The 14,656-nt window shown below is 41.5% G+C and overlaps 1 protein-coding gene across 1 annotated transcript in view; it reads right to left on the reverse strand.

Annotated features, from left to right (window-relative positions):
- Positions 1-14,656, reverse strand: part of TRHDE (thyrotropin releasing hormone degrading enzyme) — a 280,840-nt gene that overhangs the window by 94,605 nt on the left and 171,579 nt on the right. Inside the window, exon 7 of the mRNA XM_063133867.1 lies at positions 10,091-10,156. Within this exon, the coding sequence (XP_062989937.1) occupies positions 10,091-10,156 (66 nt within the window). The remainder of the gene's footprint in view (positions 1-10,090; positions 10,157-14,656) is intronic.

A 14,656-nucleotide genomic window follows, 5' to 3' on the forward strand; every position in this document is an offset into this window, starting at 1 on the left:
ACTAGGGTTTGTTCTTGGTTTACAAGTCCTGGCTCATTTGGGAGCAACAGGCCAAGAGCCCTGGTTTGAACAACATGCTAAGCTTTGAACTGCTTGTTAGTTTAACCACTTCCATTGGCAGGAGGGGGCGAGTGGGAACGAACAGGCTGCATGCATCACTACGTTGTCCCTTCATGGCAAACCAGGATTCTCAAGAGTTCTGGCTTACTGCGACATATAAATCCAACCAATGTCTTAAATTTATGTCACTGATCCTCAAACAAGTATTTTCATGGCCACTGGGTGAAGACAAAATTGGGCCGCTATTTCTTCCTCCTCACAGCCTCTAGCCTTGCTCGTTTCCTTCTTCTCAGGCCCTTCTCTTGTTCTCTCTCTCTCTCTTTTACACACACACACACACACACACACACACTTCTTCTCTATTCTCAAATGTTTTTGACACGGTCTATTTGCTTTCACTCATTTCGTAATTTATTCCCCACCACCACCATCTGCTTTGGACATGACTGCCTCTTGCCCAGTTCTGTATTTGCCACATCCTGAATTGACATACATTTCTCCTATTGCTACTACTATTGCTGCTATCTCCTCTCAATTACACAAGGTGTGGGGCGGGGGGCGGGGGGGAACCAATACCAGAAAAGAATGGGTATGGTTATACTTACTCCTGAAAATGAATTTTTTGCTTGGTAAATTTCTGGCTTCCCTCTCTCTCCTCTATCCCCAAATCAATAAATCTGCTGAAAACTGAAAACAGAACTAGAGATGTAAAATTTCTGGAAATTTTGAGGCCGTGGGTGGTGGTGGTGTGGATTTTCCAGATTTTTTTCTGGAAAAAACAGAATTTTGAGGGGAAATAAACAATATTTATTTTTTTAGTGCTCTTTACAGATCTAAAGTCATTTTGTTGCTTTAAGACAGCCTTCCCCAAGCTGGTGCCCTCCAGATATTTTGGACTTCAGCTCCCATGTGCTGCAGGCAGCATGGCAAATAGTCAGGAATGCTGGGCACTGTAGTCCAAAACATCCAGACGGTACCAGGTTAGGGAAGGCTGCTTTAGGAAAATAAGCTAGCCTTTTTGTTTATAAGGTTGTTTTATGTATAACTTAGTTTGCTCTTAAAAGCATTATTTTAAAACTTTAAAAAGTAAACTCAGTAAATTTGTAATTATTGTCTGAATAGATTAGAACTAGAGCCAGTGTGGTGAGGTGGCTAGAGTGTCAAACTGGGAATTGAGCAATCTGGGTTCTAGTCCCCACTTGGCCATGGAAACCCACTGGGTGATTTTGGGGCAGTCATAGACTCTCAGCCCAACCCACCTCACAGGGTTGTTGTTGTGAGGATAAAGTGGGGAGGAGGAGGATTATGTATGCTGCCTTGGGTTCCTTGCAGGAAAAAAAAACAGGATATAAATGCAATAATAAATAAATACATTAAATAACTGCAACAGCATCAGAAACACAGGTTTCTAAAAAACAAAGCCCAAACTGTCAAGAATGCACATTTAGAGAGCAATCCTATGCCCCCTAAACAGCATCTGGGGGGACATAGGCTAGGGATCTGGGATCTGAGTTCAGAAATTGGGCTCTGACACTGGAACCCAGAAACCACGCTGCCTGCCAGCTCCCCCTCATAGCTGGTGTGGTTCTCTCCATGCCTTCTTCATCTCTGCCCTCAGAAATGGAGTGCTGAGAAGGGGAAAAGGGGGTGTTCCCAAGAGCAGGAGAAGCCGCGTAACTCAGCTTCCTAGGTGTGCCCCAGCCTTCTTTCCTCACGTTCAGAAGTGCTGTGGCTACACAGGTGAAATCGAGCAACTAGCTAAAATGGATGGTGGACAGAGTACAGATGTGAGGATCACCTCGTGCTCCAGCTGCCCTGCATTGGATGCCCAACAGACCCCAACTTTGGAGGCTGTCGACTATCTCCATAGGATTATGCCATTAATGTCAAGAATACATGTGAGTCTATTCACATGTTGGGCAACTGAGCATAGATGTCTATCAGTAAAATATACTTTAGATCAATAATTTTAATAAGGGATGAAAGAAATAATTATGCTGGGAATCATATACAGAGATTTAAAAAAAAAACACCACACATTTTCTGTCATGGCTTCATTATTTCCAGTCTCTTTATAGTTTCTCGAAATCATTTTGGGGGGAGTAAAGGCTGAGTAATAATATATAAATAATTTGTATTAAATTCTAAAACAAAATATTTCATAATCTGAAGCTGTTCAAATTTTCCCATTAAAAACAACAACAACAACAACAACAACAAATGGTCATTGGAAAAAACATTTTTCCTCTTCACATCCCTAAACAGAATCAGAGATGACTTGGATAATGAAGGGGTGGGCAATTTGTAACCCCCAGCTGTTGTTGGACTGCAACTTCCATCATCCCTCATCATTGGCAATGCTGGCAAGGACTTGTAGGAGTTGAAGTCCAACATCTGTACGGCCCCTGCACTAGAAGTTTTGAAGGAGAATTTGGTGGTGGTAGTGGTGAAAGTCTTCCTTCTAAAATGTGTTGGTGCCATGTTTGCTTATTGACAGACCTATACAAGTTTTCAGCCACCAAGCTGAATGCAGTCCACCAGCTGGGCATTATGGCACTCTGCCATCACCTTTTTTGCAGCCACTGATTGGCAGCAAAAAAATACATTTGGGGAACTTGAAGTTGTGGAGGCCTACCGTAAACAATCATGCTGATGGCCCATATAGAGACATGACCGAAAAAAAGGGTAGAGGAACAAAATAGTAGGAGTACTATCTCTCTGAGACAGCAGGATTGCATGTTTACTTATGCATAGTTTTCATGGATCATGGAGCCCTAAATATAGCTACTTAAAACAGTTTCAGTTAAGTAGTCAGTGAACACTGAAATCATCAATGTAATAATAAAGAAAGAATTGAGCAGTGCCCTGGAACTTTGAAAAATGCAGAATGTATATAAAATGTTTATAAAAACAACAACAACACCCTACATCAAATATGAACTTCTAAATTAGATGGACCAAACCGTGACCTTAATGAAGCGCCATGTCTCTTTCTCAGAACCATCTTTACAAATATGGCTCTATATGCAAAGGTGACTTTCTCTATTAGTACTGGAACTCGATTAGCTAACAGTGGCCTGGTTCACATGAAGATGGCTGGGAAAAGGTGCCATGGTGACTTATTTTCCCTACTGCACGTGATGGTGGGATCAGCATAATTACCCTCGGCAGTGCAGCTTGCTGTGTCTTGCAAACCCAGCCAGGGTGGTTTGTTGCCATGGATAACAAGCCACCCAGAATCCTACAACAGCCCATGGCTGGTTTCACATGGCATGAGAAGTCACGCTGCCAAGGGTGATTATGCCAATGAACACTGTCCCACCCTCATGCGATCGTGCAAATTGGGCCAGTGTGTTACAAAGGATGGAAACAAAACTAACTTGAATACAACAAAGGTGACTGCATTTTGCATCTGAAATCTCAAAAGGAATTGTTTGAGGGATGGCAGAGCCAATGCTGAATATGGTCCAATAGTGTCTAAATACCCACTAGAATGTTACGTTTGCTTTAATGAAATTGTTACTGGATAGATTATGCCACTGAAAACAAGGCATTGCTCAGAATTCAAACACACCTATTTAGCGACTTTCTAACTTTCACTCCCTTTTGTACAGCAGATTTTGAAACTTTGCAACAATATTGACACCTTAAACTCGTATCCATGGCTTTCTCTCAGAGAATGGAATATTTTCTACAGGCACTGTAATAGTACTTGTTAATTGTGCCAGTATTGATTGATCTGGTTCAGCCACACAGCAATGTCAGGGTCACTCTCAATGAGAAACATTTGTTCAACTATAGCTTGTTCATGTTATCTTTTAAATCAAGGTTTCTCAAACTCTCACTGCAGGGCAAACATCTTTTATTGCAAGACTGGGCCCAACAACTCAAGCAAGCAGAAAAATAGCAACGGAAAGTCAGACAGGTCAGTGGAAGAATGGCTAGGGAAGCTAGTAGGTCTGGGCTGCTCAGAGGGATCCCTGACAAATTGCTTTGACAGGCAAAGGAGCTTATAGGGCAGACCATAGCTGTGATGAGACAGAACTTTGAACTATGATTTAGTGTTACATAAATGAACCTCAGACTCATGAACTCCCACCTCCAGTGTCACTTAGAGTGGTCAGGAGGAGATTGGAATCATTTGCTTTCATTTTCAACTAAGCATAGTTTGTATGGGTTCACATGTCACTTTAGGGCATGGTGGTTTAATAAATTAATGTCCTGTTCCAGCAATAACAGACTCTCGCTGCAGTTCAGATTGCAATAGCAGTGGTCAAATTCCAATCTGAGGTCAGAGCACAAGAGGAGCAGGCATCAACGAGAGTGGTCACAAAGAACAGGCAAAAGGTCAAAACACGGATAAACAGTCAGTACATTACATAGTCCAAGAGCAGAGTCATTAGGCAGTCCAAAGGACAAGAAACAGGGTATCAGGCAGAGGCATGGTTCAGGAAACACAAGGTGGGTGGACCAAAGTTGTTCCTACACTGGCTACTTGCTACTGCAGGCTTTTAAGCTCACAGCCTGCTGGACCCCACCCAGAGCTCAGTTGGTGCAATCAAGCCTCTTTCTGCAGTGCCTTACACCCGAGGAGCCCTTCTCTGCAGGTGAGCACTTTGTCACACAAGAGCCCTATTAGCCTGCCACTTGAGGCGACAACACTCCCTGGGGTCAGGGGGTTGCTCACCTTCTGCCTCAGAGGCAGAGTCTCTTTCTCCTGGCAGGGATGGCCCTGCAACCCACACCCACGAGCTCAGGCTTCTGTGAGGCTAATGGCAGTCCCTGGTCTGGGGCTTTGACTTCTAGGGCATCCTGGGCTTAGGGGTCCTCTAGCTCCTCCTCTGAAGAGGACTCCTCAAGTAGGGGCATGACAGTTATGCACAGTAGCTTATTTGGGAAATAGCTCACTGTGGCCCATCACACGATTGGGCAAATAAACTACGGTGCATAGTTTATTTCGTTCCCCTTGCCCCACCTGCTCTGTAGTCCTCTCACCTGGGTGGGCAGCTATCCCGGGTTCCTTTGTGGTAGAAACCATATCCCACCATCCGTCACGGTGCTTGCCTGTCTCCCATTGCCGTGCTTCACACTAGGGGTGTCTTCTTCTGTCTTCTGTCTGTGCCGGTTCCCTTGCCATTCTCTATATGGTGTCGATCTTTATTTAACCCATCATGGGTTAACATGTCATCCGAATCCCATCTCAGACTGCGTTCGCACATCACAATAAGCCATGACGGTTTATTTTCTGAATAAGCCATGATGTTTATTGTGTAGTCTGAGCTGTTTTCTTCCACTATGCTGACTTATTTAGCCAAAATAAGCCATGGTCTTAGGTGAGGATTATTTAAACCATTGTGGCTTATCATGTCATCTGGTACTCCAGAGTGCCTTAAAGAGAGGTTTAAAAATTGGCTAGAGTTACTTGGCAAGAGCAGTCAAAACTGTTGCTGGCGCTCTGCTTCAGCTGGCAGATCTGTTTCTGAGATCTGCATAGCAATGGATTATGCTCACTGCCCAACCCCGCCCTAATCCTTCCCCCTGGCAGTGTGCTTTCCTTTTTGGTCAGGCGGCGGCAACTGCATAGAGGATTTGCCATGTATCGGGTGCATCCCCATGACAAGATGGTGTGTATGAAGTTTCATCCTGCTCTTGCAAACTTCCAAGGATTTACAGCTGCCACACCCTTTTTGGTGAAAAGCTGTTTTCGCTTGCCTTGCCTTTTAATTGTGCAGGGTTTTCCATGGCCCCGTTCAGGCAACTTGCTAAACCATGCTGTTTAATGGGAATTCCATTAACCATTTTGTGGTTAAACAGCATGGTTTAGCGTGTTGTCTGAATGGTGCCACTGTATAACAGGTGCTTCCCTATTCAGGGAAGCTATGTATGAGACTATTATGGTGTGGGCTGGTAGGGGGAAAGTGCAGATTGCAGATTGCTCTTGCCTGCACCTCTGTAGCCTGGTGGAATGACTCATGAACAAACCATGGTTCTGATTTGCACATAATGGCAACCCATGATTTAAACAACCCAGAGTTTATAACTCAACAATAAACCATGGATTCTCTTCGTGGATTGTTTTGTGGTTAACCTAGAATTCAACTACTCATACCATAAGTCAGTGTTATGTGTGAATCAGGCCAATGTCTTACTCCCCAGTAAGAGTGCATAAGATTGCATGCCTAGTTCTATCTTTTCTTTACATCAGATCACGTTGTAGCCATGGACACCTTGAACTCATTCTTTACTATCTTTTAGGCATCAGATGAAATCTACGCTGTCCTCTTGATACATCAGTGGCTTTTAGTACTTTAGACTTCTTTTAGTTGTTTTTACTAATACATACATACCTATAGACCCATCATAGGCAGGGAATCCCTTGTGGTTCCTAGCCATTGAATTGGCACCTCACAGATGCCAATTATCCAGGGAGAACTCATGTCATAAGCTCCTGCTTACAGTAAATGTCTCCCAGCTACCTGAGAGTTCATTGAAAAACAGTTCCCAAGAAAAAGGGTTAACATTTAAAGGTTCTTTCAATACTAGAGCTTTAAATGTCTGTCTAGTGGAGTGGATAAAAGGTCCTTGGCATGATGTATACAGTACAACCTAAAGTACAAAAGGTGTTAATTTATCAGAGAGACAGGAGACCCCACAATAAAGTAATGCAAACTGCTGATGATACACTAAATCAAAGTGAGTGATGAACACAAATATAGCAGCAACTGAAGTTCAAAAGGATACAGATCTGTATGATCAATGAGCTGCCAAATAGCAAATGAAATGTAATGTATGTAATGTAGACAAACTCACAGAAATACACATAGGTCTATGAATAAACTAAACATTCAAACGTTAAATGAAAACGCTCATAGCTAAAGAACATCATCTGGAGGATTAGATATGACAGAAGGTACCTACTTAAACAAAGCCATCCTAAAAATATTTGATCTTAGTCACTGTACTTAGTGCCCACATATAAAACACAAAGATATATGTATTCTTACTGATAATCTTCATACTGAAGACAAACCTATGACATCCAAAGTGAAATCCGCCAACATACATTCAAGTGGGACGTGACTATAAATAAAAATAAATAAAATTTCCAGAAATTCTCAAACAAGAGGTGTGACAATATACCAGGAGAGGGGGAAGAACTATCAAGAACTACTAATGCTTTGATAGGTACATAAGGGTGAAGCTGGTAGGATGCTAAACATGTTAAAGTCTACATGTTTTTCTTTTGTTTTGTTTTCATCTAGTGCCATGTTGCCTTTAAATAAGAATTAAAGACATATAAATGCATAATGGGAAGCAACACTTATACATTATTCTTGCATGTCATCCTCTCTCTAAGGAATTCAAAATGGCAGATGGTTTTACCTATTTTATCTTTACAGTGAAGGTATAACTAGGGACAGAGATAGTGACTTTCCCAAGTCTACCTAGTGAGCTTTATAACTAATTGTGAATTAGAACCTAGGTCTCCCCAACATAAAACTTCAGCCATTATATCACATTACTGCTGTAATCCTATGCACACTTATCTGCTGAATACTTCTGAGTAGACACTGTATAAGATTTCATTGCAGGTGTCTATTTCTGCCTTATATTACAAACACTCAGTGCTTCCACAGACTTTGAATAATAATTTCCAGTTACAGGTAAACCTGATTGTCTTTAAACTGGGTATTGTGCTAAATTCAATTTGCTTCTATACACATTCTGGTGGGAATTTTTTTTATCAGTAAAGCCATGACTATAAGGCCTTGTACTCAGGCATATTACAGAAACTGGAAGCAAACTGGAGGTTTTACAGCAATTCAAATACAAGTCTGTTTCAAAACAATATCAAAGTCCTGCCAAAGTTCTGGGATGAAAACAGTTCCCTGACATCATTCCTGTCATTGTCATATTAAATACATCTTTATATAGTATACACAGTATGTTTATTTAACTTAGGTTTTATATTTTACCTTTCAGTCTATTGGGTTGATGATAGAATTACCATGTTAAAATATGACCTGATCCCAGATGTAGTTTATTTAAATTTCAGATTGAAAAGCTTACTAAGAAAAGATAAGATTGATTGCTCTTTCCATCTTAGCATAATTGTATTTCAGGTGAACATCAATTTACTTTAAAGGACACCTCTAAGTAACAGACTGCATCATACATAATTCATCAATCACAGCTGCCTGTTACATGATTTACTTAAACAGATTTCAATGGAATAAAGGGAGTTGCATTGTTTTTCTGCTTTGGTTTGTTTGCTTTTAAATTGTTTTAGAAACATTAATTTACTTGGAATTATTGCTGAAGAGAGTTTATCCTTGGCAAAGAGCAAAATAAATTACTCTGCATTCAAAATTTCTTACTGTTCATCCAGATGTACTGGTTATTAAACTTTTTCTTAAATGCAAAATGAGTTTTCAAAACATAATTAAGGCAACGAAGAAATCAGCACATGGGTTTTAATGAGGGAGAAAAATAGTTCTTATCAGTAATAATGTTACTTTCCAAAATAATGTGGGTTTTGTTTTGCTGCAAGGGAATGTTCATCTTCAATTCTTAAATCAAAATCTAATTGCAAATGCTTTTTAAAAAAAGTTATCAGTGAAAGATAGCAAATATTTCTGAAAAAGACTTGCAAATTCTTTTTTAAAAAAGTATTATTTATGGAATTTATATACAAAATTACATTCTACAGCAGGAGAGGGTGGACTTCAGCCTAGCAGAATCCACTTTGTTTTTTTTAACTAGACCCTCGAAGTCCACCAATAGGAGCCAGATGCAAAATGGTGGTTTAAGGGGCAGTGCCAATTACCTATTGAACCCTGTGAGCCATACCCTGGGATGCCCTGCATATATAAGTTCTATCCAATGACCTGGTTTATACATCACAACAACCCAGAATATGGCTTGAGTTTGGGTTGATGTTGAATCATGGGTTGTTATGTGTGAACCCTGCACTATGTTTTAATATGGGCTGTTAACCATAAACAGCCCAGAGTTCACAACCCTACAACAAAGTATGGGTTCTCTGCCTGGGTTGTTTGTGGTTAACAACCCATAGTTAAAAAACTGCACAGGGGTCACACATGATAATCCACAGCTCAGCAACAACTCATGATTCTGTGACAACCCATACACAATCCATACACTGGATTGTCGTTATGTGCAAACGAAGCCAATATTTCTGCCACGTAATTCACACATTTTCAAAGGCATACTTATTTTTCTGCCTCTTATCATTTCTGTTTAACCAGCATCATGATTTATAATGCCAAAAATTCATTCTCCTTATCAAAATCTAACAAAGGCCATGGCTAGACCAGGCCTATATCCCGGGATTGTCCCGGGATCATCCCTGTACATCCAAATGACACACAGGGGATCCTGGGAGCAGGCAGGGACGAGCCCTCCATTTCCCTGGGATAATCCTTAGGTCTAGCTAAGGCCTTAGAGAGCAAATTCTAAGTTGCCCATAAGGGTGACTAAAGGGCCTTTGGAAGGACACACCCACCACTGGAAATACTCCAGCACACCTGTGGAAAGTTCCTCCAGTATCCCTCAGTGTTTTGCTTAAAAATATTTTATCTGAATATACAGACAATAAAGGAGATTCTCCTGCACTTTCCTTGCAAACTTCTATGTTCAAATAGAAATATTATCTGTTCCCATCTGTTGACACACTGTAAAATTGCTCATGTGTCCATCTGAATTAAAGTGTTCATCTTTAATTATAGATGCTAAAGATGAAAAAAAAACTTGCAAATTTCATGATGGATGATGCTAAAAGGATGCGAAAAAGCAGTCTTTTGACACTTTGAAAATTGCACATACCACCTATTTTTTCTTGAGTGAACCAACCTTTTATGTATTTTTTCTTTTTAAACCCAGTCTTAAATATGGGTTGATGGTACAACAGCTGAGATTTTTAAAAATTGGCAGAAATATATGCAATAAAATACACCGGCACAACTACAAACACAAGAAAAGAAAAAGAAAAGAAAAGTTTTCTACATACTTGCAGGCCCATCTGAAACACTGAGTGACCCATAAAATTAGCCAGCATTCGAATTAAGGCTGCACCCTGCAAACACAATTCATAAAAGAAAACGTTGGGTTGTTTCCACACATACAGTTTCATACATAGTAATACCAATATGAAATATGCATTTATTCCAATATTCCCTTTAAAACAATTATATGCTTATTGTTAATAATTACATTTAGAAGTATAAGAAAATAAAAGTTTTATTCATCCTGCACCTTTTACAAAGTCACATGCTTCAGTTGTACATTTTGTGGAGACAAAACAGGAAAAAGAAGTAAAAACGAAGTATGAAAGGGGGTTAAGTTGGAAGTGGGTTGCTAATGAACCATAACATGTACATATGAATATTACAAAATGTACTGACATATTACAAAAGCAAATTATTCTTCCTCAGGTAGAGCAACCACAAGTTGTTCAACTAAAAAAAAAGAAAAGAAAGAAAAAGGTACAATGCAATGGATGAAATAATATGTAAAAATAAATTGAGAAGCAACACATTGGAAGTGCAATAGATGCTACCTGACTGTACTACTAACACCCACAACACCTCGTGTGCAAGAGCCCAATGCTCATGCATATGCACTGGGGTATCCAAAACACTGTATTGAGTTTCAAGTTTGTAATTATGAACTTTCTAGTGCCAGAGGCTTTAAAAGTGGTCAGACTGCATAAGGCAAGACAGCATTCAAACATTGAGATAAGACATCCCATGGATCCAAATCTTACTGTTTGTAAAGTTCATTATAAATTCTTACATGATCCCCAACCATATTCCAGAGCAGTAATTTGCAGGTTCATCCATCCAACATTTTATAGCAGAACAGAATCATAGGGGGCACTCCAACAAAAGAAACTGGGGTATTTCTGTGGGTTTGTAGCCTTAGATCCTGAGGCACAGGTGAATCACTGAGGGCCTTGCTAGACCTACCTGCAAATCCGTGAAGGAGGGGGGGCCAGCCCGCAGTAAAAGTAGCGTGGGCCGTCACCCCTGTCTACATGTAAGACGTGACGGCTGCTGGAAGGTCCCGTCGTGTCCGCCATTTTTTTTTTTTTTTAGTTTAAAGGGGTCATGTGCGCAGGGGCGTACAAACGATAAAGGTAGGCTTTTTTAAAAAAAAAAAAAGGGTTCCCCGCTCCCCCCTGCCCGATTCCCCCCGCGATCTCCAATAACCCCGCCTGCCTGCCCGCAATCTCCGATCCCCCACCTGCCCGCGATCTCTGATCCCCATCCCCACCCCCGGCTCCATTTCCCCCCATCCCCCCGTGGCTCCGTTCCCCCCCCCATCTCCTCATCCTGCCTTGATGGCCGCAGCGCTCTTGTGGAGCGCTGCGCGCCATCCGCCGCTTTTCCTGGCTACTCATGAGTAAATGCAGTAGCCAGGAAAAGTGGCAGAACAGGCTACACGCCCGTGGTCTCAGGCTCAGCCCGAGACTGCGGGAAATACCGGGCCAGAAGCGGTGCCGGTTATCCCGGGCCAAGGGAGGGTTACCCCTGCCTGAGCCCGGGATCCCCTGTGCGTCATCTGGATGCACAGGGGCCAGGGCCGGGTTCGTACCAGGCTACCCCATCGTCTAGCATGGCCCTGAGATTCAAATAGACTAGAAGATTGGCAGAAGAATACTACTGAGATTGGAAATAAGGAAGGTCATATCATAGGAACCACCATTTCTTAAGCCCTCCTGGGCTTATGCTGGATAAGGCAGAAGGAGATGGCATTTTAGCTTTCTTCCTTCCCTCTCTCTCTCTCTCTCCAGTTCTTTTTTTAAATGTTTCCATCCCATTAGTTCCAATTGGTTCCAATGGGATGGAAAATGACCACGTCAGTTCCAGCAGAGTTTATTCTAATGTGCAGCTGGAGACATTTTCCACAGTTGGGGAAAAAACGTTCTTGTGTATATGGACTTGATAGACTTTAATAATGAACAAGATTGTTCCTTAAAAGAAATAGATAAGAAAATAAGATAAAGGCATAGAACATTAAGGTGATTGTTGTTCCCTTTCAATCTTCACAACCTCATACTAATCACAAATTATTCAGACCAACTGCTTGACTAATCAAAAGCATGTATTAACTCATGTACAGATCAAGAGTATATGTAGGTATACAATAGTGGCACATAGAAGTATAAATGCAAAAAGACTACATAATTGTGTCATGTGCCTTATCTTCTCTCACACTATATCTATCACATCAACATTTCCTTTTTAAAAAACATGGTCAGAACATCACCATAAAGGACTGGGGTTGGATGAGCAGCGCTGGTGCAGACCTCTGAGAAACTTCTCTTTTGCTTTAACTCTGTCTTTGTTTCTGCACTCTCGTGTAGTTATCCATAGGATCAGTAGGATCCCTTTCAATAATATCCCCATATTTCGTAATGACTTTCACCATTACATAAATTCTGTCAGTTGTCATTTGGTCCACAGTGCTATCACACTTCAGGCATGTCTACACCAAAGGATGTAGAGAGAGAGAGATCGCAGACTTACCTGCTTCTGCAATCCTCCCCCAGTGTCTTGACGGCCGTGCGATGTTCCGGAAGGAAAGAGGAACATTGCAGCCGGCATATATATTTTTAAAAAAGGGGAGACGGAGCACAATTGTGCTCCACCACAAAAATATGTTTAAAAAACAAACCAAAACAAACCCCGCTCCCTCCCATGGGCACGGAGCCTCTCCATACAGCTCCGTGCCCGTTTTCAAAGCCCCACTATTCACAGGGAGGAAAGGAAGAGGCAGGAGCAGCAGCCACACTACCTGCGGTCCGTGGGATGCTCCCGGAACCACGGGAAACATCCGTTTTTCTGTGGTTCCTGATATCTTGCTGAAAGCCCCTGGCCGTCTCGCTTGGATGCACAGGGACTCACACGAGACCAGATCGGACTTAGCAGCTGATGTAGACATGCCCTTCAGGAACGCCAATGTATCTTCAGTCAATTTCTTTATAAGACTGTCTGTCACTTCCTACAATGCACTGCATACGTTCTTTGTGGGCATTTGGAATCAAGTACTTAAAGTCCATCTCAGACCTATGTACAAATTTTGCACTATTATAGGAAAAGCAGGTGCTAATTTACTTACAACTACTCTTGCAGGAAATGAGTATGCACTCAAGTCAGTTCTTTGCATCTCCATAAGTGTGCAGAAACATCTGCTAGTTTTTCACTGGTGCTGGATATTGCTTTTCTAATAGAAGAAACCTGTATGGTTTCCAGAGGTCTGATATTGATAGAGCACTTTAATGCTTTTATAGGATAGTTCCAGATGCTCTTGAATTGTCTCAGTCCTGTAAATACTCACACATTCTTTTGCAGTGGGGGGCATTTGAGTACACTTCAAGAATTTTGTACTATGTCAGGAGACTTGAAACATGCTCTACACCTAACACAGTGTTGGCCATTTTGATGAGTATGTTCAACAGTGTTGCCTTTCAGACTGAGCTTGATTAATTTGGAAGCTGGTTTCATAACACCCTTATGGCTTGACACTCCACAAGATGTGGTTGGCTTAGACATAGTGCTTCCACCATCTCCAGCATTATTGTGAACTTCCCCAATTTTCATGGTTGTTGGCAGAGTATTACTGGTGCAGCAGGAAGCATTGTCTTAGTACCAGCAAACATTAGATGTTCCTCAGCAGGCACAGATGGGAGCTTAGCTGTGAATGAAATGACGGCAGGTGGTAAATGATGTATGTTAGCTAGCAAAGCTGCTGCAGGTGGTGGTGGCACATTGTTGGAGGTATAAGCTAGCCTTGCAGGGAAGTTGCTTTTGCATGAGCAGTCTTGCATTGATATTATAGTATAACTAAAATTATTTTCTTTCAAAACAAATTTTTAGGAAGGATATGCAAGGGGTTAACAACTGACTGACCATATGATCTAAAAGAAAGTCAAATGACTATATTTTTCTGCTGTATAAATGTGTTCCTACAAATATAGACCTTGTATTTGGCCTAGCCAGCAAGAAACTTTGCAAAAGCAAAATGGTTTAGTAAAGACTGGGCTCCACTATAGCAAAGCAACCTGTGTTCCAACTAGTTAATGTTTGTGAACCGCCCAGAGAGCTTCGGCTATTGGGCAGTACAAAAATGTAATAAATAAATAGATTACTGTCTTGAGCAGCTACAGTTCTCCTCGGCAGCCCTTGAACTGACTTCTTTCTTTTCAGCCCTTCAGCAAAATGTAGCCTGGGTAACATAGTTTTCTTTAGTTCCTTTCAGCAGACAGCTCAACACCGGACAGGCCAACTTTACCTCCAGCAGCTACAGGACAGGATGCAGATTTCTCCTTCCCAGTGTCCCTTACAGTTTTGTTATTCCTATTTGTCAGTATTAGTGCTTCACTCTTCTGAAGAGCTGTAGAAACCTTGAAGAGCACTCGTACCACATGACTAGACTTCCAGAACGTTCAGTTCAGCACAGATTCTTCAGGAAGTGGTGTTTCTCAAAGAGGTTCCCAGGCTGAGACAAGGGCTCAGATCAGCTTAGCAAACTGCCAGGTATTAAAGATGGAGCTTGGCAAATGAGCACAAGA

The sequence above is a fragment of the Elgaria multicarinata genome, chromosome 9 (assembly GCF_023053635.1).
Source record: "Elgaria multicarinata webbii isolate HBS135686 ecotype San Diego chromosome 9, rElgMul1.1.pri, whole genome shotgun sequence".
Taxonomy (NCBI): Eukaryota; Metazoa; Chordata; class Lepidosauria; order Squamata; family Anguidae; genus Elgaria; species Elgaria multicarinata.